Source organism: Rhinoderma darwinii, chromosome 8, assembly GCF_050947455.1.
Source record: "Rhinoderma darwinii isolate aRhiDar2 chromosome 8, aRhiDar2.hap1, whole genome shotgun sequence".
NCBI classification, from domain to species: Eukaryota; Metazoa; Chordata; class Amphibia; order Anura; family Rhinodermatidae; genus Rhinoderma; species Rhinoderma darwinii.
Genome location: NC_134694.1, coordinates 121,812,554 through 121,839,378, shown reverse-complemented (window position 1 = coordinate 121,839,378; position 26,825 = coordinate 121,812,554). Strand labels below are relative to the sequence as shown.

At 41.9% G+C, this 26,825-nt stretch overlaps 1 protein-coding gene across 2 annotated transcripts in view; it reads left to right on the top strand.

Annotated features, from left to right (window-relative positions):
* Nucleotides 1-26,426, top strand: part of PCDH11X (protocadherin 11 X-linked) — a 1,026,455-nt gene extending 1,000,029 nt beyond the window's left edge. For both annotated transcript variants that reach the window (XM_075836602.1, XM_075836603.1), the window contains one exon: nucleotides 22,482-26,426. In XM_075836602.1, coding sequence (XP_075692717.1) covers nucleotides 22,482-22,867 — 386 coding nt within the window. In that variant the 3' untranslated portion in view covers nucleotides 22,868-26,426. The remainder of the gene's footprint in view (nucleotides 1-22,481) is intronic.
* The last annotated feature ends 399 nt before the right edge of the window (nucleotides 26,427-26,825 follow it).

The following is a 26,825-nucleotide window of genomic DNA, read 5'->3' as shown; positions in this document are numbered from 1 at the left end:
GAAATAAGCAGAATTGGAAACAATGTAGTGAAGTGTAATATAATAGAAATGTGCACAGCAGTATTATACATTTTTTCCCCCATGTAGTACTATTTTGTGAATTTTAAATGATAATATTTCAGACTTTAAAAAAAACAAAAACCTTTGGATAAAAACACTTTTAAAAATGTTTTAATAGAATATATAAAAAAAAGTAAAACAAAAAAGCTAATAATAATAATAATAAATAAAAGATAATAAAAACCATGTATTTATTCTCATCTAGATTATTAGATGGAAGAACATTTTGTTTCTTCAGCCTGTCAATAATTGGATTCAAGAGGTTGCTATATGGATGCCATAAAGAGGGGGTATCCCGCTTGGGACCCCATCTATGAGCCAGAGTGGAGAGCCACTAAGTTAGCGTGGCTCCCACTCAGGTTAACAAAGATCTTTCCTTTAAATGGCCGGCATGTAATATTGCGTTACCCCTATTGTGCCCACGGCAATAATAACGGATCATTAGGAATTCCCGAGCAAATCAACTAATCTCCAGGGCGGCTTTCTGAAGAGATAGGGTTGTCTTTATGAGGATACCCTTCTAATCTAGGCTCTTGTACAATCTACCCTGAATTGGCTATTCGGTCTTCTGGATGCATTCATTACTCAACACCATGGAAATTGCTGAAAACCGAACTACTGTCTATGATAGAAAAGTGTCGAAACACGGAGAGCATCGCAGCTTGCTTTATATAGGGCTGTGTAACCGCAGATCCGTCAGAGTGACCATGCTGACCCCTGTCCCCTTCCAAAAGAGCCAACAATGGGCACATGAACTTCAGAAATGGAGCAATAGAAGAAGGTGCCTGGTCTGATGAATCACATGTTACTTCATGTGGACGGCCGGGTGCGTGTGCTTCGATTACATGTCCTGGAGGTCTGGAGAACAACAACGAACGGGAATGACAGCAAGAGGTGTGCAGAGGCGAAACTCTGTATGGAAGAGATGGCGCACCCGGTCATTCCCGTTCGTTGTTTTTCTCCCAACTTCCGGGACATGTAAGCGGTGCACACACACCCGACCGTCCACATGAAGTGGAGGAGCACCAGGATGCGTTTCTGAAAGAACACAATGAAGTTCATCTTACCCTAGACAACCACTTTAAAAGCTGCATTTTGTGTGGTCTTTTTCTTATATTAAAATTAGTTGGATGATCTGAAACATTTAAAATGTAACAAATTAGCAAAAATAGGAGCACTGATATACACTCCTCAACAGTGAAACTGCAGCGCCAAGAAGGAAAAGTTTTGGATTTGTGGTGCCCACAGGATGGACAGACATGTTAATGATAAGCAAATGGAAACAAAAATATTCCAAACATCTGGATGTATTCAGTATCGAGTTCGCGCGCAACGTACAGAAATCCACGCACATCCACGCCTTGGCAATATCAATGAGGTTATTCATGGTTGTCTGAGGAATGTTATGCCACGCTAAATGACTTGGGCACGCAAATCAAGATTGGATGCTGGCAGCTCCCTTTGCAATTGCCGACTAATGACGGCACAGATGTGCTTGATGGGAGACGCTGCAGGCCATGGTACCACGTTTAGGCCACGCAGGCTGCTCACAGTAGCACGTGCAACATGCAGCCTGGGAATGTCCTTTTGAAAAACGGCTTCTGGGACACTTTGGAGAAATGGCCGTACCACTGGTTCCACAACCAAATCAATGTAACGCCGAGCTGTTAGTGTAACTGAAATGAAGACTAGAGGGGTCCGGCTACCGTACATTATGCCACTTCACACCATAATCCCGGGAGTAGGACCGGTGTGACGTTCCCTTGTGAAGGCCTCTTCATGATGTTGCTCATGTGTCTCCAGACCAATCTCCGGCTATCATTGCGTCCGAGACAAAACCGGGACTGATAGCTGAAGAGGATAGACCTCCATTGCCGACTTGCTGTGCACCATGATAGACAGAGCAGTGGCATCAGGTCAGTGGAGCACCTATAGCTGGACGTCTGACTCGTAGCCCAATGTTGTGCAAACGCCATTTTGTGGTTTGTCTCGACACTGGTTGCGGTCCTAGACTTGGGATGTGACGTCCAATGTCACTTGCAGTACAGAATAGATCACTACGCGCTATTCTTCCAATCAGACCATCCGTCCGTGCAGAGGTGCGCCTCTGCACACTTCTTGCGGTCATTCCCATTTGTTGTTCTCCCAACTTCCGGGACACGCAACGTTGAACAGTGCTGACATCTCGGCCTAGGCGCGTAGCGATCTGCCGGAGTGATAAACCAAAGTCTCTCAGTTCAAGGATTCTGTCGCTCTCAGTTTGCGACAAATGGGGACTACTGGCACGTCGATGAAAAGGAGGCATCGCACAATCATCCCACACCACGCGATCCGATTTTTGAGGTTTAATTTGGCTAAAAACTTTGCTTGTCCTTCTTGGTGTTGCAATTTCAATGTTGAGGAGTGTATATACTGTATTTGTTTTACCGACTAGAATATACAATTTTTATTACCCAGGGACAAAATATTGACCATTATTTTTCACTGATCAGTCACCAAGAATGGGGATATTGTGTGGTTAAAACATAACCTTTAATGCTTCAATATATATATATATATACTGTATATCTAGAATCGTAAATTGTTCCAGCTTTATATTATATAATGAAGCCTGTTTTAACGGCACAATATCCCCATTCTCGGTGACTGATCAGTGGAACATACATATACCCAGATGCTGATTGAATAGGAATGGACATAAAAGTTCATAAAAAAAGACGAGCCAGAGAAAGTAAGAGAAGCCTGATTGCCGAATATTCACAACATTTCATAAAGTATAGTAATTATTATTGGACTTCATTAAATGGCGCAGAATTGGAAAGCCCATCATGCACCAGAGCAGCTCCCTCCATGTTGTACGAGGCATCAGTCACCGGCTCTGAAGCCTCAGCACTAAGCTGTGATCGTCTAATGAGGAGCGAACTCCCACGGTGTGACGTGATTAAAAACATCACACAAGAGCGGCTCTGTAATGACAATTAGATGGTGTAGTCCATCACGAAAAATTTCAGGCTATTTGTTCTAAGGTGACAAGTACTTCAAGCACCTTTAAACATGTAAATGTTTGCAAGTGTCAAAGTTAAAGGGAAATCATCAAGTTGGAAATGTTAATTTTATTCAGAATGGAAAAAGCTTTATAAATCCCGTGGGTAAAAGTGGAGGCACTTTACATGCAGCGCGCACCTGCTCTTCATGCTCTCCGGGATGTGTTTTTATCAGATCACTACATGGTAACAAGGCAGGAGACATCTTTATGGAGAATCATCTGGATTTTTTTCTTCGGCTCTGCAGTAAATCAACAATTGTCGTGAAAACTGGTCAATAGGTGGACCCTCAGCCATCGGTGAGATCTGTCTCCGCATTCTCTTGGGCTGAAGGATGCGGCTAATTACTAAAGCCTATAAATCTCATTAATATATTCAATGTATCACTGCAGTGGAATGGAATAATCTTGGTTTGGATCAGATAAATGTAGAATATGCAGAAGGTGGGACTGTGAACTTACACATGTAACGTGGGTTTATTGATGATACGCTGTAGGTAGACTAACAACCAATCAACTTCTTTATTAAACAGCAGCGTATAAGTTTCAGCAAAGCGGTCAATAACCGAGGTCGGGGAACTCTACCTCCGCGGGAGTTCCCTCCGTGCCCGTTTGTGTCGAAGGAATCTGAGGCCCCGCCTTCTATAGTGCCGCCACGGGTCACAGAAACGTCACTCTCTACCACGCGGCTTATCCCGATCTCTTTATTCAACTATGTCACCGGGTTGCACCAGATTCCTTTGTGAAGGACGCCCTGCTACACTTACGCGGGTCATTGCTGAGGCATCGCTGCGTTTCGCGCAGGGACGTCTTTGGCAGTACAAAACTAGCAACGGTCCGAGTATCTTAGGCACAACTATTTAAGGGGGTATTGTAAAGTAAGTAGATAGTTCAAAGACCATGCAAATCAGTCCATTGAATAAGATCATTACTGCCCCTTTAAGACCGCTTTGCTCTGGCTATAACATAAACATACCTTGCGTGTAACTTGTATATTTCGAACCAGGAAATATTACTTCAAAGACAACAGTTCACTCAAATTACCACCATGCGTGGAGGGACGACCAGACTTCACTTGATAATTATATTATGGATATCATTTATTCAGTCAATAGTCAGACCTCATTCTCAGGTCCCTCTGACCTGATGACACTTTGTGGCGTTAAATTCCCGGACACTCGGCCAGACGCTCTAATATTCAGTTTATTTCTACCGATTGTCACTCTAACTCCCTCCACTTTCATTACCTCACACTTTCCCACCTTTTTCTAACTCCACCCCTTCTCTCTCTCTAGCCTCTTCCTATCCAGAAGCCGCACCAATCACCTTGACCAGTGCGGTTACCTGACCTGTGCACTAATACAGGGCTCAAAGGGAACCCCCCTTAGTGCAGGGCTGCAGTGTTTTCTTGGTTGCTATTGAAACCCAGCATCACCCCCGCCCACTGGGAAGACATACAGAAACGGGAGGATACAAACAACCGAGACAGACTCCGGGGGACACACAAGAGGGTGAGAGCGCAAAACACGCAAACCTTTAAAATACCTGGTGGGTGACCAGGAAACACCCCACACACAGACAACTAGACGTCCTAAAAAGACAGTGGTGGAAATGACTAAGACTTGTGTTCCCTTCACCAGTCTTAATCTGAAGCCCACTGGGGTAAAATGTGCTACATTTTTTAAGAGGCTCACACTTCCTAATAAATTTGGCACATCTTGGGCAGTCCGCGTTCTACTAACTAAAATCTATGCCAGCTAATATGGCAAACGTTTCGATTTGAAAAAGGTTTGTCCCATGAAAATAATCCCTTTTTAAAGAGCAGATGACTTCTCCCCTTACTCACGGCCAACCACTGGGCCTTCCAGAGCGGCTCTCCATTCTGGCACATTGAGGGGGTCCCAGACCCACCTCTATAACATTCTTATGTCCTGTTGGGGCACATGGACAAGTGTTCTTGTCCTATGACAACCCCTTTATGGTCTACGTTACTCATTTCTTCCTGAAAATGGGTGCAGTGATTTAAGGCGATATCTGAAACCAATAACACAACTCAAATTCCTACCCAAGGCAAAATTGGCTAGAAGCTGTCCCCCTCTGCTCTCCTGAACCACCTACATTGACTCTATGGGAAACCAAGACACTTTGTAGTTACCTCTTATTATAACATTGATGCTTTATATCTGGGGACAGTCATAACTATGTACATAGAAGAACCTGGTACTGGAAGGGGTTTGTAGGCTTAAGAAGGCATGAACTTGAGAAGACCGTCCAATAACTCCAAGGGGTTGGGAGGCATCTACATCAGAAACATCTACCATAGAGATATTCCAAATACCAGCCTAAGGCCAGGTTCCCACGTGTTGAATACACGGCGTAAAAACCATGCAGCATATCCGACATGGAACCGGACATTCCATCCGAGAAACCACCCCACGATGTTGGGCGGTTTTTCAGCCAAAATTTTCCGCTGCGGTAAGGCCGGGTTCCCACGTAGCGTAAACGCTGCGGCATTTCCTCAATGGAATTCTGTGCGGACATTCTGCAGCATTTACAGTAGCAGCAAATGGGATGAGATTTTGTAAACAAAGTGAAAACATTAACAAATTGACCTGCGGAGCGGAATTTAAATCCACAGCATGTCCATTTATGCTGCGTTTTTGCTGCTTTCCTGTTGCGGGTTTTCCCCATTGAATTTGATGAAAATGCAAAACCCGCAACAGAAAGCCAAGTCTTGCGACAGAATCGCAGCGATTCCACCGCAAAAATGTAAATTCAGAAAAAAAAAAAATCATACTTACCCAGAACTCCTTCTTTCTTCCTCCAGTCCGGCCTCCTGGGATGGCTTTGCTGCAGCGGTCACCTGGGCTGTAGCGTCATCCAGTAAGGCCGGACAGGATGAAAATGGAGGGATGCGTCACCATGACAACGGCCTAGGTAAGTATGGACATTTTTAAAAATTATTTCTACGAAAGCTTACCGCAGCATAAATTCCGGCCAAAAAACTGCACCACATCGTTTTTCGGATGGAAGGTGCTGTGGGTTCCGGGTTGGATAAGCTGCATGGTTTTTACAGAGCGTATCTGACCCATGGGATCCCGGCCTAAAGGGCAACTACATTTGCCCAACAACAGTGATCTCCAACATGTGGCCTTTCGGCTAAAACTACAACTCTCAGCTTACCTGGACAGAGGCAGGCTATAAGACCATGCTGGGAGTAGTAGTGTGTTAACAGCTAGACAGCCACATGTTGGAGATCACGGTTTTACATGAGCCACAAAGTAGTGATTTCCTAAAAAGGCCGAATTCTATTTGAATTACAGTAATCAAACTTCTTTCTTAAAGACCTTCATGAGTTTCCGCACTTCGTCATTGACTTTACGGTCATTATAAACCAAGTTAACAATAGTTTTATTTAAAAGAAGAAGGTGTCACATTGAGATACATTCTGATTAAATAAATAATTGAACATAAATGAATAATCCCATCATTAATTGCGTTTAATTGTGTATTATCTTCTTCAGTAACAAGGTCCTTCAGTAATCACACAGTATGAAGTGCGAATAAAAAAAATACCATCACCACAAGGTCATCAGAGGTTTATCGGAACTGGAGTTTTGCAGAGTTTTACATTTTGTTCTCTTTCACTCTTCATTTTAAGAAATCAAAGTAGAGAAGAAATAGTCAGACGATCAGCGGTGTACAGAGGTTGGACCCTGGACCCTCAGGCCTGATCGGACCATGATGGGGATACTGGTCCAGATTATGTATTTGGGGACTGGGAGCTCTAATGCTTACGAGGTGGTTGATGATCATTTAAGGCCGGATTCACACAGGCGTGTTTGGTCCGTGATATATACGGTCCCTATGTCGGCCGCATTTCCCGGACTGAACACACTGCAGGGTGACCGACTCCTAGCATCCTAGTTATCTATGACGCTGTGTCCCGGCCTCTCCGCGGAACTAATGTCCCGTACTGAAAACATGATTACAGTACAGGACCGTTTTTCCGCAGGGACCCCTAGCGTCATAGATAACGAGGATACTAGGAGCCCGGCTCCCTGCACTGTGTTCGGTCCAGGAAACGCGTCCAACGTACGGACCGTATATTATGGACCGAACACACTCGTGTGTGGGAGGCCTAACCGGCACTGGGATATCTAAATAAAATTGTTTGGTTTTCACAGGTTTTCCTACCATCAGGACAATCCCTTTCTGAGGCTGGGTTCACACGTTGCGTAAATACTGCGAATTTTGAAAAATCCATAGCATAATACAGTAGCAGCAAAGTGCATGAGATTTGAACAAATCTCCTCCACACGCTGCACAAAAAAAACAAAAAACGAAAAACCGTTCATAAATTGACCTGTGGTGCGTTTTTTTTAATCCGTATCATGTCAATTTATGTTGAGCAATCGCCGCTTTTCTGTTGCAGGTTTTCCCCATTAAGTTCAATGGGAAGGTAAAACCCGCAACAAATGGCACACTTAATTTATGTGGCGAAAAAATTCTGCCTAAAAAAAATAAAATAAATCACAACTCAGAAGATTTAACAACACTTACCCAGAACTGCTCCTGCGTCCAGCCCGGCCTCCAGGGATGACATTTCATTCCATGTGACGGCTGCAGCCAATCACAGGCCAATCACAGGCTGCAGTGGTCACATAGGATGAAACGTCTTCCAACGAGGCCGGACTACAGGACGTAAGGGGAACGCGTCGCCATGGTTAAGGGTAAGTAGGACTTTTTTTTGTTACCTGCTATTTCCTGCAGCGGACATTCCGGCCCAAAAACTGCTCCACAGCGCCGTTTTTTCGGTTAGAACTCCCTATGGCATCCAAGGCGGATATGCTGTGTGCTTTTTCGCCGTGTATCTGCCCTGTGTGAACATATCCTAAGTGTTCACATACCATAGAGGCAGACCAGACCGCTGCTATGGGACGTGTGGAGAAGGGGGCCTCAAGTCAGGTTGGCCAAGTCCTGGTGTCCAGTGGGTGATGAGAATGTTATGAAAATAAGTGATGGGGTGGGTGTCAAACAAATACAAGGTCCCATTGTGTGGTAAAATAATGGGGCCCCATTAAAATTCTTGCTTTAAGGCCCTATCTATTCTATGTACGTCTCTGTCCATTTCCATGGATATGTGGATGTGGGGAGAGAGGGGACACATTACTTTGCCAGAAGGAGTTCGGACGTGAAGAACAGCTCCGGCTCTGGAGGATTTGAATGAGCGCCAAGTATTAGGCCCCATGCACACAAACCTATTTTTGCGGCCACAATTCACCCGCAAATCTGCGGGTGAATTGCGGCCCCGTTAATTTCAATGGGCCCATGCACATGACCGTGGTTTCCACGGTCCATACAATGCCCGAGAGCCTGGACCGCAAAAAGAACAAACATGTCTTATTACGGCCGCATTTTGCAGTCCAGGCTCGTTACAATTAATGTGCACGGCCTGTGATTTGCGGGCGGCTGCGGGTGACACTCCGATGCCATCCGAGCCGCAAATCACAGCCCGCGCAGACCACTACGGTCGTGTGCACGAGACCTAACATTTGTTTTTTGGAGCAATGCAGCCCCCAGCAATATAAACTGGTTGCCAGGTGGTTTGATTTCAGGCAGAGTTGTCCAGATAGTGTTTTGCTTGATTTCTTTAAGAGAATGTCCTATCTCCGGCGGGCACTGCTCTAATATTGTCACAAACAAACTACTTGAAACTATGAACACCACAAATTGGGCTTGTATATTGGCACAATGAGAAATATTATGATAAATTTGAAAAATGTTTATGGATAAACTCCACAAACATCTTAAAAACATTTATAGTGTAGCTAAACGTTTGACAAACTTCTGACATGTTATAGTGAGATGTCAGAAGTTTGGATTGGTGGGGGTCCGAGCACTGAGACCCCCACTAATCGCTAGAACGAAGCAGCTGAAGGTCTCGTGTGAGCGCTCAGCCGCTTCGTGTCTGTTCGGCATTTTTCGGAAAGCCGATGTATCGGAGTATCGGCTCATAGACTTTCTATTGAGTCCATACACGATACATTTATTTCCGGAAAAAGCCGAACAGACAAGAGGCGGCTGAGCACTCACACGGGGGCTTCAGCGGCTTCGTTCTAACGATTGGTGGGGGTCTCAGTGCTCGGACCCCCACCAATCCAAACTTCTGACATGTCAGAAGTTTGTCAAACTTTTAGCTACACTTTAGTATAGATGAATATAGATCAGCAGCACTGGACACAACTTGGGTGGGTGCTCGGCTCCTGGGTCACAGTCAAATGACCCCTGAATAGAGAGAAAAAGGAAAGTGAGGCAGCACAGCCAAATGAGTGAAAAGAAGTGATCCTGTTTAATTGCACCTACAACATCTCAGCTCAGTGTGAGCCTCTCCGGTATGAGGCGACCACATCGGTGGTGATACATGTGGGGCAGTTTTTTCTTCACAATCCCCAAACATCGGTATATTGCGCTTTGCTCACTTGCTGCTTTATTGATCCAACATTCTTTGTATTGTTTTACATTTTCAGCCTATAGATCACAGAATTGCTTTGTATGGCAGCCATTTGTATTGGTTTGTATAAGGGCTTTCGTTATCCACGGATCATGGCCACTAAGACTGTTGGATAGAGTATCTCTAGTCCATTTTAAATGTTCTTATGATGTAAGTGGAGTTTGTCAATATTTTTCTTATTTTTCCAATTTATCCTAGTATTTCTCTTTGTGCCAATATACATACCCAATTTGTGGTGTTCATAGTTTTAAAAAAAATCAAGAAAAGGACATACAGTAACATTAGTCCTATCGTTTAGTCCCAACATCCATATCAGTTTAATCATCCATAGGTTGCAGAGGGGCTCTAAGAGTTACCGTAAGAGAATTTGACCTTCCTCTGGTTCTATTTCTCTATATTTAACAAAGGAAATATATATTATAAAATCTCTCAATTCAAATGCCCTAAATTTTTGCCAAAGAACATCCAAACTGGTGGAAAACAGTCAGATATTTAAAAAGGTTTTCCCATCAGGAACATTTATGACATATCCACGGGATAGGTCATAAACGTCAGATAGATGCGGGTCCTACTTCTGGGACCCGCACCTATTTCTAGAACGGGGCCCCCTAAACCCAGTTCTACCATTTTCTGCTCCCTCTGCCTCCCCGGCCACTTCCTGACTATATGGTCGGGAGTTACGAAAACCACGTAGCACGCTGAGCTACGCTGTTTCCGTAACACCCATAGTAATGAATGGCAGACACAAAAGCCGCGTAACATGCGAGCAACTACTATTCAGTTCTATGGGACTTCCGGAAACAGCGTAGCTCAGCGGTGTTCATTTTCATGGTCGGACATCATACGATTCAGCCGCAACACAGAGCAGTAGGACGGGGTTTAGGGGACCCCGTTCTAGAGATAGATTCGCATCCCACCTCTGGGACCCCCACCTATGTGACATATCTTGTGGATATGTCATAAACGTCTCTGATGGGAAAGCCCCTTTAACCTAAAAAGCAGCTGATATTCGTGAGGGAATTAGTCATTTGATGCCGGCGCTAGAAATACTTCTCATCTGATAACTTCATTTTATGGCATAAAAGCCTTAGGGCGCATAATAACACAAAATACTGCTTTTAGCCCCGGAATAAAGGAGTAAGTGATATCTTACATGTAGGGTGGTGAGAACATTGTGTGCGTCTCTCGAAAGAATTTGATTGACAGGCCAGAGTGAAATTACATAGGAGACATTAAGATAAAGTGCAATGGATGCGTGCCATTAGAAGCAACAGGCAAAACAACTATTATAGAAAAAACACGCGCGCAAGAAGAAGAGTGACCTTTCATTTCTGAGGCCGTCGACTATAATCAAAGGACATAATAATATGTGGTGAGAGTTAATGTCAATGTAAGTGGCAGATCAAATAAATACATGACTGCAGGGGAATCGGATTTAAAAAGTTCTCATCTTAATTGTTTAAAATGTTGTGGTTTGATATTTAAATATTCGGATGTCAAATTAGACCCTTCCGGTGAATGGATTTCGGCTTCATGAAAGCTTTGCTTATAAATAGAATATAATGACCTGCGAACTCGGAGCGGAATAAATATTCCAGCCATGTGGCCGTTGTCTCAGATCCGTTCTCATATCACAAAGACGAAGAATTGCAAATCTTGTCCTTGTTTTAATCATTGGCCAAGAGTCTACAGCCCTACATCCTACATAGAGCTCACGAGAAGCCACCACCTCAGTAATGACCTTGCTAGGCGCCCAAGTGTATGATCAGATAGATAACCACCGGCACAATCAAACACTTGGGTGCCGAGCAAGGTCATAACTAAGACAGTGGCTTCTTGTATGGCTCGGTATCCAGATTTACCCCAGATAGGCAGACTGTACATATATCCGTGTTCGGCCAGTTTTATGTATGACCTGGTCAACGGATGACATTTTCTGCACTGGTCCGTATTCCATGGCCAGTCCGGCACAGAGAGAGAGAGGTCCAGGGTCACTACCGATGCATTGGATGTCAAAACTGCTCCCATATGAAAGAACGGGATCAGTTCTGGCTTCAGTTTTCCCAAAATGTTTTGTTCCACGGCAAAAGGAAATAAAACTGGATCGCTGGATATAAGTGAAGGGGACCTTGGGCCAGGGCTACACAGAGAAATTAAGTTGCACGTGAAATCACCATAAGCTTGGTGTTGCTACACGATGTTAGGTTTCCCATAGGATCGATATTCTCAAGCGACTTATGCAAAAAATCTGTGTTTGAATTTTTTCGATAGTTGCTTGAAAAATTATATCCCATAGGGAGCAATGGAAATGGTGTCATAGCCGTCATTATACTGCAATTTTACTGTAATTTGCTCACCACTTCATGCCGTCGTCTAGCCCTACTTTTCATGGCCAGTAGGGTTGGGAGCCCAGCGTTTCGAGCTCCTATTTGCAGAGAGAACACTTTTAAAATACCAACTAGTTTTTACTATCCGGAAGAGTAATTGAGGAGACCAATTCACTTTAACTGATATTATGTGGGAGGACTGGCCAATATTGAGGAGGCTTAGGAACCTAGTATCTCGTTGATATGATCTAATATTGAGGATATGGTCATATTCGTCACCCTATATCATGAGTCTCCGTTCAAAGCTCTTTCTGGGTCACCAAAAATGACACAGACCACCATAGATGAGGACATTGTAGATACAACCTGTGCACCACCATAGTTTACATTTATAAACTCAAAATCCCCCGTGGTTTTACATTCAAACTCTAACGACATTAAATGTCCATGTGGGAACTTGACTTCGTCGTAAGGTCTGAGCTCGGGATGGAAGTCTTCAGGTTGTTTCGACCTTCCATAGGAGCGATCAGGTGATTACTTTGCTTAATGTACACGGAGTTCTTGTAGTTTAGATTTTTTTTTTCTATGTGATGTATTGCTTTCATTAAACAGACCCTCTCCATGCTAACAAACCCTCTCCATTGCTTTTTTCCATCTTCTCCTGTTAAAATGGTTTCTTACAGAACTACACCTACTAAATTATGTCACTCAGACGCCTCCATTTGATCCCCTGGGTAAGTTAAACCAATCATTTCCCCCTCTGTTATGGCTGAAACCTTTTTGCTTGGCCTGAATACAATTTCCGAGCATCCAATCCCCCATGGCTTTATGACTTTTGGCTGATACTAGTACTGCCCCCCTCCCCCGTCATCGGCATAACTCTGCTAACTTCCTGCTACGCTGACAGTACTACTTATGGTCGATATTAAGGAATACTAAAAGGAATGAAAGCCATTTCTGGCAGAACAGAGAATTGTATTGGCCCAGCTAGATAAAAATTCACAAGGAAATATAACATCTAGCTCAGTCATGATACAATTAAGGGTAATTTGCGTAATTGTCTGCTAATTGTTGCTTGTTCCGTAATGAGGCAAAACTCTGTTAAGTTGTATCGTTGCCTGGTTATCATCCGGAATCTGTTACTTATTTTAGCGGTTTAGTTTACACAATTGTTACATAGGTACCCCATATAATGTATACTGGTTAACAAACTATTGAAAAAAAGGGAAAAAGTCACTGGCAGACAAAAAGAAAATAACCAATACATTACTTGTAATGAAACGGTGGTCACTCAGACCAGAAACATGATTGGTAGATAAACATAATGAATATACTGAGAAGGACAAATACAAAGAATACAATTAAGCTCTGTAATAGGAATTAAACGGTGGATACAGGCACTGCACCATTTCAACTACAATTTCTACAAATTTTACATTACTTGTCCTGTATTATTCCCCAGAGCTACACTCACTATTCTGCTGGTGGAGTCACTGTACATACATTACTTATCCTGTACTGATCCTGAGTTACATCCTGTATTATACTCCAGAGCTGCACTCACTATTCTGCTGGTGGAGTCACTGTGTACTGTGTACATACATTACTTATCCTGTACTGATCCTGAGTTATATCCTGTATTATACTCCAGAGCTGCACTCACTATTCTGCTGGTGGAGTCACTGTGTACATATATTACATTACTTATCCTGTACTGATCCAGAGTTATATCCTGTATTATACTCCAGAGCTGCACTCACTATTCTACTGGTGGAATCACTGTGTACATACATTACATTACTTATCCTGTACTGATCCTGAGTTATATCCTGTATTATACTCCAGAGCTGCACTCACTATTTTGCTGGTGGAGTCACTGTGTACATACATTACATTACTTATCCTGTACTGATCCTGAGTTATATCCTGTATTATACTCCAGAGCTGCACTCACTATTCTGCTGGTGGAGTCACTGTGTATATACATTACATTACTTATCCTGTACTGATCCTGAGTTACATCCTGTATTATACTCCAGAGCTGCACTCACTATTCTGCTGGTGGAGTCACTGTGTACATACATTACATTACTTATCCTGTACTGATCCTGAGTTATATCCTGTATTATACTCCAGAGCTGCACTCACTATTCTGCTGGTGGAGTCACTGTGTACATACATTACATTACTTATCCTGTACTGCTCCTGAGTTATATCCTGTATTATACTCAAGAGCTGCACTCACTATTCTGCTGGTGGAGTCACTGTGTACATACATTACATTACTTATCTTGTACTGATCCTGAGTTATATCCTGTATTATACTCCAGAGCTGCAGTCACTATTCTGCTGGTGGAGTCACTGTGTACATACATTACATTACTTATCCTGTACTGATCCTGAGTTACATCCTGTATTATACTCCAGAGCTGCACTCACTATTCTGCTGGTGGAGTCACTGTGTACATACATTACATTACTTATCCTGTACTGCTCCTGAGTTATATCCTGTATTATACTCCAGAGCTGCACTCACTATTCTGCTGGTGGAATCACTGTGTACAGGCTGTAATTCAGGAACAGGATAATATAAGTAATGTATTTACAAAGTGATAACTTTTAGGTAGCCATATTTAAAAACTAGGCAACTATTTCATATAAGAAAATTAGATTGGAAGCTACGATGGGTTTGGTAACAATATGTATGTGAAATATGTAAGAATATATATCAACTCTAAAAAGGACCGAAGTATCACAGGTAATTTAAAAAAAATAAACCTCAATGAAAAATGCTCCTCGTCTATTGATAGAAATTGTAGCACATGAACATTAGTATTACTAACCCGACTCTACCAGATATCGTTTGATGGGCATTTTCAATCTAAACAACAGAAGGAAGGAAATGAAGCACACCATTCTCAGTGCTGTCTGTCTGTCTATCCTGTAAAAGCCAATAATTACGGTGTCTTCAGATATGAAATCTACATCAAACAGAAACCTCCGTGAGTAAACAAGACTTCTACGTTTCATGGAGACTCCAAAGCCCAACATCGGAGTATTTGAGTTTTATGTGCATCAGATCATTCCAATAATCTTTTTTTTTTTTAGGTTAAACCCTCTCTTTTTAGTTCTTCATTTTTACCCCACATTTCAAAAGACCTAAATACATAATTGGGTAGAGAATTCAACATTCACATTTTTCTCCTTAAAGAATAATTTCCCTTAAAATAATGAAAAAAATCCTAGTAAATATCTGTCCTTGAGTTGTCCTTGTCTGCCAGTTTTTTTTTTTTTAATTTTTGAGCTACAACCGTTATTAAAGCTTATATTATATTCATATTGCGTTGTAGATTTAGAGCAAGGATGGGGAACGTCCGGCCACGGGCCATACAAGGCCCGCGAGATCATTTAGTCTGGTCCGACCACACTCAGACCGCACTACCGTCGTGTCATTCACTACGTGGCTTTGTCCACCCTACTCACTCACATTTAGGAGCAGGAAGAGGGAGGCGGTCTGAGCCAAATATGGCGGCGGTCTGAGGCCAGTGCGTGCCGGCCCGGGAGTGGACCAGTCCAGTCACCTGACCTGAGTCACCCGACGTAAGTACAGGTGACTCAGGCCAGGTGACAGGGAAACCGTGTAGCTCAGCGAGTCTAAAGTCCCATAAAACTGTATGGCAGTTACGAAAACGGCGTAACTCGGGGAGCTACGCTGTTTTACGCTTCAGACGCAACACAGACAGGTAGAACGGGGTTTAGGGGGCCCCGTTCTTGAGATAGGTGCAGGTCTCAGAGGTGGGACCCGCATCTATCTGACATTCATGACATATACAGTGGATATGCCATAAATGTCCCTGACGGGAAAACCCCTGTAAGTCGGAGCACCTTACTGCTTTGAGGATTTCTTACCATACAAAACTTACCATTGTCAAGAGTCGACTGCTCAAGACTGACCAACGCATCATCATCAATACCAGCGAACGTCACACGCCGCGCCAAAGAGAAGCTGTTCCAGACATCACATTAGGGGGAGTTAATTAAATATTTGACCAACTATAGCAGGCTAATTTTTAAGTTGATAATTTTGTATGGCCGCGAATGATGTTCTAAATATCCAAATGGTCCTGGCAGAGAAAAAGTTCCCCATCCCCGATTCAGGGCCTCCGCCACAGATTCCGTTGTATTTGGTGGGAAGAATAGCGCAGCACGCAGTTCTGTGTTTCCAATCAAAACGTCAGACAATACAAGCAGAACCCAATGGACTCCATAATAAGTCAATGACCTTCAGGCACCCGTGCTCTCCGTCATACAGCAGAGCCGGCACTGCGTTATGGTTTCAGTAAACCCAACATAGAAGTTTTCACCCAGATGTACTTACGTCCTGAATAGCAAACTGGCTTAGTTATGTAGTCATGTATATATTTTCTCTCCTATCACTGTATTTCTAGGCATATGGGCCAATTACAGCCTGGGTGAATGGCGGTACTGGACATTCACCATATAGAATTATTCTACATATGTTTAGTACATGTCAAAACTTTGCTTTTTCCACCTAGTACAGAGTTCTAGTATTTCTTGTAGCCCAGAAACTAACTTCATATTAATGCTGGTTTCCATTGGATCCAGTCAACAATTTGTTGGCAGACACACCCCTAACCGTTTCTATAATACAATAGAATGGTGATTATAATTAACTCCTCACATCAAGCTCTAGCCTTCAGAATTGTGAATACAGCTGTGGAGGAGTGTCAAAAAACTAACTTGACTTTTTTCAATGTAAATTTCAATGTGATATCACACTGCACCAAGCTATCAGAGTCAAGATAAACTTGACTACATCTGTATAGACTAAAGCGGTGCTTAAAAGGGTTAAAGTGGCGCTTAAAAGGGTTTTCTGAGATTGTAATTGTTCTTGGAAAACCCTACAATTCTGCCAAGAATATAAAATATATGAATATTGTTCCATGCCCCTTTCAAGTGATGTCACAACATCCATAGTGACCTCACATGACTGCAATGGACGTCATCAGGTGAGTTTACATTACGGGCTCTTTAAATTGGAAAAGAATGTAGTTAGGAGACGACGATTCACTCATTTACATTCTCCTAGGATTTGATCTGGTTTCTGGCGTAAGCAGCACATTGTGGCGATTTGCATGTGTTTGTGTTTTTATAGCCTCCGTTTGCTGATGATTTATGTTAGCAAATTCCCTGTTAATAGATGCAAATGGAATGCATGGCTCCATATTACTCCATCTTATCGCATTAACATATCTATGGTGTATGTAACATGAAATCGCATAGAGGAGAATTCGCTCCCTTTCAGAAAGGATCTGTTAAGTCTATTTTTATTTGACTGTTAAACAAAAGCAGGAGATGCCTTCATTACAGGGGATGTAATCCGGGACTGTCTAAGTAGCAAACAGTGGAGTCAAAAATCAGGGACCAGTATCACCAATACAGGAAAACTCAGATAAAAGAGAAATCTCTAGACCATTATCATGACGGACTAGAAGATCTTCTAAACTAGGGTTAGAATAGCTGGATTATATTAGGAGTAGGTGGTTTAGAGAAGGTAAATGTAAGCTAAAAAAGAAAACTTTTGGCCACATGCCCTCAAAAAAAAAAAAAAAAAAGGGAGGTCTTCAAGGTTTACGTCCCATAAAGATATGTACTTGGTTAAGCTGGCCATACACATTGGATCAAAAGGTGGTCAAATCTGCCGATTTCAGCAGGATAAGCCCCCAATATAATGTGTACAAGGGCCGCCTGCTTTTTAACCATAGTTCGGATTATGGGAACATCACATGCGAGGAGTTCTAAGAACGGCTGACCAGCAGTGTGATTGCATTGAGGATCGAGCTACAAAGGACTTCGATCACGTATTCGATTTCTACTTATAAACTTGATGCTTCAGTGTACCAGTGGATCTCCTGGTGGCCTCTAGGCTTTGACACACAATAAGGGTATGTTCACACGGCCTATTTACGGACGTAATTCGGGCGTTTTTGCCCCGAATTACGTCTGAAAATAGCGCCTCAATAGCGCTGACAAACATCTGCCCATTGAAAGCAATGGGCAGACGTTTGTCTGTTCACACGAGGCATAAATTTACGCGCCGCTGTCAAATGACGGCGCGTAAATAGACGCCCGCGTCAAAGAAGTGACCTGTCACTTCTTTGGCCGTAATTGGAGCCGTTATTCATTGACTCCAATGAATAGCAGCGCTAATTACGGCCGTAATTGACGCGGCGTTCAAGCGCCTGCACATGCCGTTACGGCTGAAATTACGGGGATGTTTTCAGGCTGAAACATCCCCGTAATTTCAGCCGTAACGGACGCCCTCGTGTGAACATACCCTTAGGCTGGGTTCACACGACCTATTTTCAGACGTAAACGAGGCGTATAATGCCTCGTTTTACGTCTGAAAATAGGGCTACAATACGTCGGCAAACATCTGCCCATTCATTTGAATGGGTTTGCCGACGTACTGTGCAGACGACCTGTTATTTACGCGTCGTCGTTTGACAGCTGTCAAACGACGACGCGTAAAAATACAGCCTCGTCAAAAGAAGTGCAGGACACTTCTTTGGACGTTTTTGGAGCTGTTTTCTCATAGACTCCAATGAAAACAGCTCAAAAAACGGACGTAAAAAACGCTGCGAAAACGGCGCGAAAAACGCCGCGAAAAATGCTGGTCAAAAAACGTCTGAAAAGCAGGGTCTGTTTTCCCTTGAAAACAGCTCTGGATTTTCAGACGTTTTTGGTCACTACGTGTGCACATACCCTAATGGACCCAAAGGTCGAGCAGAAGACCTTATTTGGAGCCAATCACTTGGCATTATTGATGACCTGTATGCACAATGACAAAGTTTGAGGGGTGCAAACTTGCACTTTGGAGAAGCGCTCCGGCAAAAATCCCCCCACCTTTATTCCTAAACTTGACTATGTGAAAAGTATTGAAAGTCATCCTCTTAACGGGGGCTTTATTTCAAAGTTATCCGCTACAAGTGCCATTCTGCACTCTGATCATCCAGGTCCTACACGGTCTGCTGTGAGGACCGGAGGTCACTGTCTCTATGCACGCTTAAGAGAGCCTAGATGGGAGTCTCATAAGCTTACATAGAGACACTGACCTTCGGTCCACCCATCGGACGGTGTAGGACTTGGCTGATCAGAGTGCAGATCACCAAATGGCGGTCCAGAACGGAGCGGCTGATTTTAAAATAAAGCCTGGGTAGGCGGATTACTGGCAATACCTTTCACCTAATCAAGTTTAAAAAACAAAGGCTGGAAAATCTCACCGGAGTGCTCCTTTAAAAGATGTATTTTCAAAGACATTCAGGCATGGAACGTGTCCAAGACCATAGGGTTAATGGACACCATTAGGCATCCTGCACATATATGCAACAGATATTGATTACCCCACAAAAGTGGCAGATCTGCAGCAAAATCCGCATGTGTAATATACAGATTTTACCACTCTTGTTGAAAGGGATGAAATCCATAGTAAAAATCTTCAGCAGAAATTGACGCGCTGCGGATTTTAAAATCTGGACCGCACGTCAACTTGCACGCTGAAAAAGTTCACAGCATGTAGAGGAGATTTGTTAAAATCTCATCTACATGGCTTGTACTATATACCGCTGCAGATTAGTTGTCGTTAAAGGGCTTGTCTAAGATTAGCAAAACATGGCTTTTTTTCCCCAAAAACAGCACCACACCTGTCTACAGGTTGTGTGTGGTATTGCAGCTCAGTCCTATTCACTTCAATGGGGCTGAGCTGCAATAACTGACAACCCATGAACAGGTGTGGCCCTGTTTTTGGAAAAAAGCTGCCATATATATCCAACACTGGACAAACATTAACAAGGCGGCCTGGAGGATAAATCCTCATTTTATTGTACTGCACGAGGATGAATGTTCTCCTAAAGAAGACCCTGAGCATGTTGCAATTATATTTCTTTATTGGATAGCATATATTTCTTGACAAAATATTGTTTAATAGATATTTTATTACAAGTGGAGGAGGGGCAACCGGAACCTGTTTGTAAAGGATTGATCTGTAATTGTGTACAGTACGTATATGTAATGTACAGTATTCAATAATTATTCATGTGACATTTACGGTGTTGTATTGATAACAAAAAATTATTGATTCGTCACAAGTTTTCATATACTTTACCCTTGGTCTCATTGCATTTCAATAGTCAGAATATTATGTGGAGTAATGTAAATATGGCCGATATATATTAACCCGACAAATCAGGTGCAGAATGGTCATTGCAGTACTACAATGTTTGGACTAAGGGCCTGGCACCTATGTAGACCAACAATCCCCCATTTCACCACAAGCAAGCGAGAGGACCATTGATGAACCCACCACCCAAAGCGGTCTGTAGAGTGTGACATATTGTTAACAGTTGGGCATCTCACATTAAGATTCGTCAACAGTCCCAGCCTGGGGAACAGGTTTAGAGAAGATATGTAGTGGTTCAGATCGCACCAGACTTAGTAGGTGCACGAATAGGGTCCCAACCCAATAAAAACAAAAAAGTATTCGGCACGCAACTCTGAAGCTGAAGAAATCTTATTTTTATTTATAGTAATAATGCCAGAGGCTTCGTGCAACGATTTGGTCGTTGATTGGCCACCCTCGCAACTGGTTTATCATGTAGTTGGCGCTCGGTTTAGAACTGGCGCCAATACTAGCGGTTAGCCGCAATTGTAAACAGAGCGCCAACTACAGGATAAACCAGTTCCCAGCACGGCTCAGTGCCCGATGAAGGTCATTCAAAGACCGAAATGTCGCACTAAGCCTCTGGCATTATTACTATAATAAAAACAAGATTTCTTCAGCTTCAGGTTTAGAGATGGAATAGGGAGAAACGGACGGTGTAGAGATCATCTGTCAGGTCCATTACAGAACGAGACGGAGTCCAGATTAAAAATTCTTTAGGAAACATAGAAATTATATTTCTTACGGCTTATTCACATGAACGAGTGCAAATGTGGACGGGACCCGTTTTCACGGATCCTTCATAGACTTGACTCTAATCGAGGGGGGATCCGTGAAAACGGTAGAAAATAGAAACCGTTCTATTTTTCAATGGACCATTTACACAGTCTGTTAACCCCTTCCTGACATCCGCTATATATATACACAGTGCACGCCGGCTGGGGGAGAGAATGGGGAGTTACAGCAGACACTTCCGGGTAACGAGTGGGATGCGCACAAGTGCAATACTGGTCGTTTAAGCCATTAAATGCCGTGGTCAATAGCGACAGCAGCATTTAAATGAATAAAAACAGGGGGGGGCGACCCCCTGTAACGTTCCAACGCCTCCCCAATGGAGAGATCAGGGGGTGCCGTTGGTTGGCATGGCAGCCTGGGGGCCTGATGAAGGCCCCCAGGTCCGCCATCTTTGCACTCCTATGAAGCCCTGCCTCCGGAGACTCCATGACTGTCAGTCACGATATACTGCAATACATTAGTATTGCAGTATATCGTGCAAACAATGTAACGATCACTGGTTAAAGTCCCCTAAGGGGACAAGTTAAAAAAAAAGTAAAAAACAAAAACCGTAAAATAGTTTTTTTTAATACATTTTTTTTTTTAAAAGTTTAAAAAAACAAAAAAACTTTTCCCGTTTTCCCTCAAGTACAATGTAAAAATACCGAACATAACTGGTATCGACATGTCCGTAAAAGTGTGAACTATTACAGTATATAATTTAGTCCACACCGTAAAAAATGTAAACCGTCAGAATTGCTGTTTTGTGGTCACTTCATCCTCCACAAAAAATGAAATAAAAAAAATAAGCCCTCATCCCGCTAAAACTATGGAACAATTTAAAAGCTATGGCTCTCAGAATATGGCGACAAAACTCAAATTTTATTTTTAACAATCAGTTTTTTCCTTGTAAAAGTAGTAAAACATAAAAAAAGACCATATAAATTTGGTATCACCGTAATCGTATTAACCCGCAGAATAAAGTGAACATGCAGATTTTACCGCACGATGAACGCCGTAAAACCAAACCAGGAATCTGTTTTTTGCTATTCCACCCCACAAATATTTTTTATTATATGGTACAATAAATGGTGCTGTGAAAATCTACTACTCATCCCACCAAAAACAAGCCCTCGTACGACAATATTGATAGAAAAATAAAAAAAAAAGCCTTTGGAAGGTGGGGTGGAAAAAACAAAAGTGAAAATCCGAAAAATCACAGCAGGAAAGGGTTAAAACGGCACTATTGAAATGTATGCATCCATGTGACGGCCGTTGTTTTAATGGCCATCACATGGACGTGTCCTACGTTCGTGTGAATAAGCTCTTAGCCGGTTATTTAGTTGCTCATTTATTTTACGGGATCTGGAGAGATGTTAATCTTTATTAACCCTCATCTTTATTTTATCTGAATCATAGTTATGGCTATTGTGGACATCCTGCAGAATTTTACAGGTTTCACCAGAAATAGAGTATCTGTTCTATAGTCAAAAAAGTTAAAAATGCTTCTTTGTTTCTTTCTAGCAATTGAAGTCAATCTTCAGAAAGCCCTAGCGGAAGCCTCAGAGACCTGCACCCAAGAATGCCTCATCCTCGGCCACTCCGATAACTGCTGGATGCCACCATCACTGACCCAATACCAACAGTCCAATCCACCTTTGCCATCATTTGGCTTCCAACAAGGTTGGGGAAGAGGTGCAAGACCAGACGGAGTTCACACCCTTGGAAGACCAAAACCCAAGGAAGATATTGATAAGGGGATATCTCGACCCCAGTTTTACAACACATGCGAGAGACACTGTACTATTGAAGATCCTGTCAAAGTTATTCCCTTGGCAAGTTTCACCCCATGTCAACAAACACCAGGTTCAGGGAGTAATTCTATCTTTGTACACGAGCACCAGCTCTGAAGTGTATCTAGTAACTCTTTATGTGTATACTTGTGTGTCACATGTACATAGTCACAGCTTAATACTCCATAAAAAACATATGTAAGATACATAGGAGTGTGAAATAAGCTACATTGCGTATATAGAACTCTACACCTAATGACTGAAGTAAGACTAATGACATGTATTGTATGTTCTTAAAAGTGTCATCCACAATCATTAGGTTCCAAATTGTATTGCTTATGGTTCGCGATTATGGCAATTGGCTTTGTGAGAGACCTACATGGAGCAGACGAGGTGCCATAGTCAAAATTAAAGTAGCTACCCTTCTCGTTGATGGTTCATCCAACCACATGTCATCATTCCATTCTTGTGGTAAAGAGGGTGATCATGTTTTGGTCAGTGGGGGTCCAATTCACCCTCAGAATGAAGACATTGCAGCTCTAGATTTTTTTTAGAAGATCGGAATACCCTATTAATGTTGCATGGTTATTTTAGAGTTCATTGGCTCATAGCACCTATAAACAAATGTCCCTCCATGGTACATTTGTTTATATAAATCCTACTATCCCTCTAAACACAAATAAATAAGATGTAAGAAGCACATATGGTCAACTCCTAAAAAAAACAAAAAAAACATTGCTCAGGGGCGTAGCCAGGAGGAGGAGTCATGGGGCATGTGCCCCAGGTATTGGGTAGTAAGTGGAGCCAATGAGAATTCAGAGCTGGGAGATGGACATTCCTGCAGAATTTAATCTTTGCCATGGAGAAAGAACAGCTAGCTCGGCGTCTGATGTCACACATTCCATTTAGTCGAATTTCACGCATTAGCTCTTTTTTATTTACACATATGAGCCTTTCACACTCACTCCTACTCATAAACCCATTCAACGGACTATACATGTACTAGCATTGATATTCGTTAAACATAATATATTCTAAAAAAAAATAAAAAATCGTCCATTTCAGATAGTTTTATGTTACACAACTAATAATTACCCAACACATGACAGCATATAGTATTCTTATCCGTATGGCGGAGGTACAGTAGGCACAGGGCACCATTGTTTTTCTCACTATTTAGTTTGTATGTTGTATATAGTTCGTTACAATGGTCTTTTTTAGAGCATACAATGATTAAACAGCAACAATACTGTCAAAATAGTAGGTTGATGACTAGTTTTTAGTTTCAGTTGGAAAAAAAAAATGTAAAATGTAAAAAAAAATAAGTCACTTATTTAATGAATTTACGAGAACAATATTTGAAGATTTTCACGATTTCTTTATTTTTCTTTTCTGCCATATTAAACCATCATTCATTGGCTTTATACAGCCTGTGATACATTCAGAAAACAAGGATGCAAATTAGTTGTTCTTTCGTGGAAACTGATGCACCGATGAATATTACAATTTTAATTTACAAAATTAAAAAGTTATTAAATTTTGAAGTAATTTCCATTAAGTTAATTTACTGGGTCTCGTCAAAGTAGATCCAACAGTCCCAGGAGCAGTTTTTAAGCCTGGATAATGAATTTCATAGAAGAATAAAGAAAACTAGGCTATATTAACTATTTCTGACAACAGTTTTGGATATGGCCTATTGGGGCATAATTGGAATAGAGATCGGCGTCCCTTGCTTGAAGGACCCCTCTATTAGATGAGTCAGAAGCAGTGATGTGCAACCTAAATAGAGGACTTCATGCGGTCCATTATTTACAGGGTGCATTTTCTCAAGCTGCTCAGATGTCTCCTAGAAAAATCATTAGAAACATTATGAATCTGCATAGAGATCTCCGAGTGTTGATACAACTCGTACATTTTTCCCCTTCAACAAATCCAGATGAATCTCTTTTTAAGTGTTAGTAATGTCTTCCCTCCCGCAAGTCATATACAACTCTTTACCCACGTCAATGGACATCAAAAATAAGATGATCAGCTCGGTAACAAGTCAACAGAACAGATATCATCATCTGCCTCAGTAAATGTTGAGGCTCCGAGCTCCTGCTCCCATTGCCCAGTGGAGAGGCTGACCTTAGTCTCAAGACAAAGAAAAAACAACGTAGAGAGGTCAGTAAAGATAGGGATAATGCAAGTAGTAGATATAAAAAAATAAAATATATTCAAAAATTCTAGACCTCTACAACACCACAAACCAGATTTTCACAAACTAGAAGGTGGGCTTCTATATTTGTGCGCCTGAAGCCTCTGCTGCCATAGGAACTTTGCAGTTGAGGTTTATGGCTTGGTAGACTGGCCCACTCCCAATATACTTGAGAAGAATGGAAATGTCCTTCTCAGGGCTGGCATTCGCAACAGTCAACACTGGACAAATTCCACGGGTCAATGTGATTGGGGAAACTATGTCAACTTTGGCAGCATGATCTATACTTGTCCACCCCATCCTCAGCTTCACAAGGGGTTGACGATAACTGCTGCCCAAGGGCCAACATATACCAAGAGCAAGCCCTGGTCATGCTTCTTAACCAAACAAACTTTTTGTCCAGGCCAGGCACCTACATGCCAATGGAAGAGGCATCATTTTGTACGCTCATCACAGGTGAGTTGCAAATTTTGAGAATTGCTGTGGTAATAATGAAGAGGCCATGGTTTGAAAATCACATTAGAAGGCACTAACCAGGACAATGAGGTTACGTAATATTTGAACTTGACCACATATCCATCCTTTGTAAGAGAAAGACACCATTTGCATATGGTTGAGATCTCCTTGATAGGTCCACCTAAGCTGGGGCCTCTCATCTGTTGGCCCCATGTCAGTCAGAATGGCCGCCTCAATGCTTCATCTAGCCTTATCTCTAATCCTACAGACTTCAACGCTTCACTGACGTTATAAGAGCGTTAAATTGTCTCTAAGAGACGGAGGAAAATAAAACAATCCAAATGATTTTGTTCTTAAAGTATCTCGCTTGAACAATAAAGAAATCGTGTGAATGCTGGTTGGTAGGTTTTTCTGTGTAAGCTTCTTAATGTAACCTAACAATGTAATTTACAAACAAATCTTTATGTAAAATGCTGTCATTTAACTGCTTGTCGCTTCTAGAAAAATTTCCACTTGTCGAGGGATCAAAATGAATGCAAAAACAGCTTTTGTTTCTCTCTGTGCCGAGCGAATATAAGTAGAGTTGCCATTTTTTGATATTGTCTCCACTGTAAGTTTTTTTTTTTTTATAAAATGTTTTTAATTGTGTAAAAATGAAAAAAAAACACTTATGGTAACAGTTCAATATGAAAAGCCTAAAGATCTAAAATAAAATGTGTATTTTGCCCTCTTTCTCTTTTCATGTGAGTACATGGAAATCTCTCCTGTGGCACTCAAAGTTGCATGTATTAACTAGACATAAATGTTAATCCTTATGAGACTTGAATACATTACCTGTAGTCTTCACTTCAGATGTCATGTTCCCCTTTTTAACTGTGTTTCTATGTCAGCAATAAATAGATGTTCGAAAAATGTTACCTAGGAGTTTCTGGACAGATCTTGCACACCGTCTTCATTATTTACGAGTCATGACAAATGAGAATGATATTGTATCGGTAGTAAATAAAATTGCTGCAACCTTTAGAAAGAACAGTCTACAGTATATATCGTATTTATTTCCGTGGATTATATATTCATGTCTGGGTTTAAAAATGTGGAAATCTCAAAAAAAAAGAAAAAAAAAAAAGGTAATCAATATTTACTGGAAAAAACAAACGAAAACAACTTTATATGAGTTACATCCAAACAGTGAACAATGATGAGGGTTGGAACCCTGGTTTACATTTTATGGAACTGCAGGTCATTACAACCCCTTTGGTTAGCAACCATCATATTCTCTACACATCATTACAAAATGTTCATGATGACTGATCCAGAAATATTACTACTGCTCATCAATCTGGACTCTTAATATCCAAACTAGTAATAGTAAACATTTGAAACAACTTAGACAACCAATAAACTATTAAAAAAACAAAACTA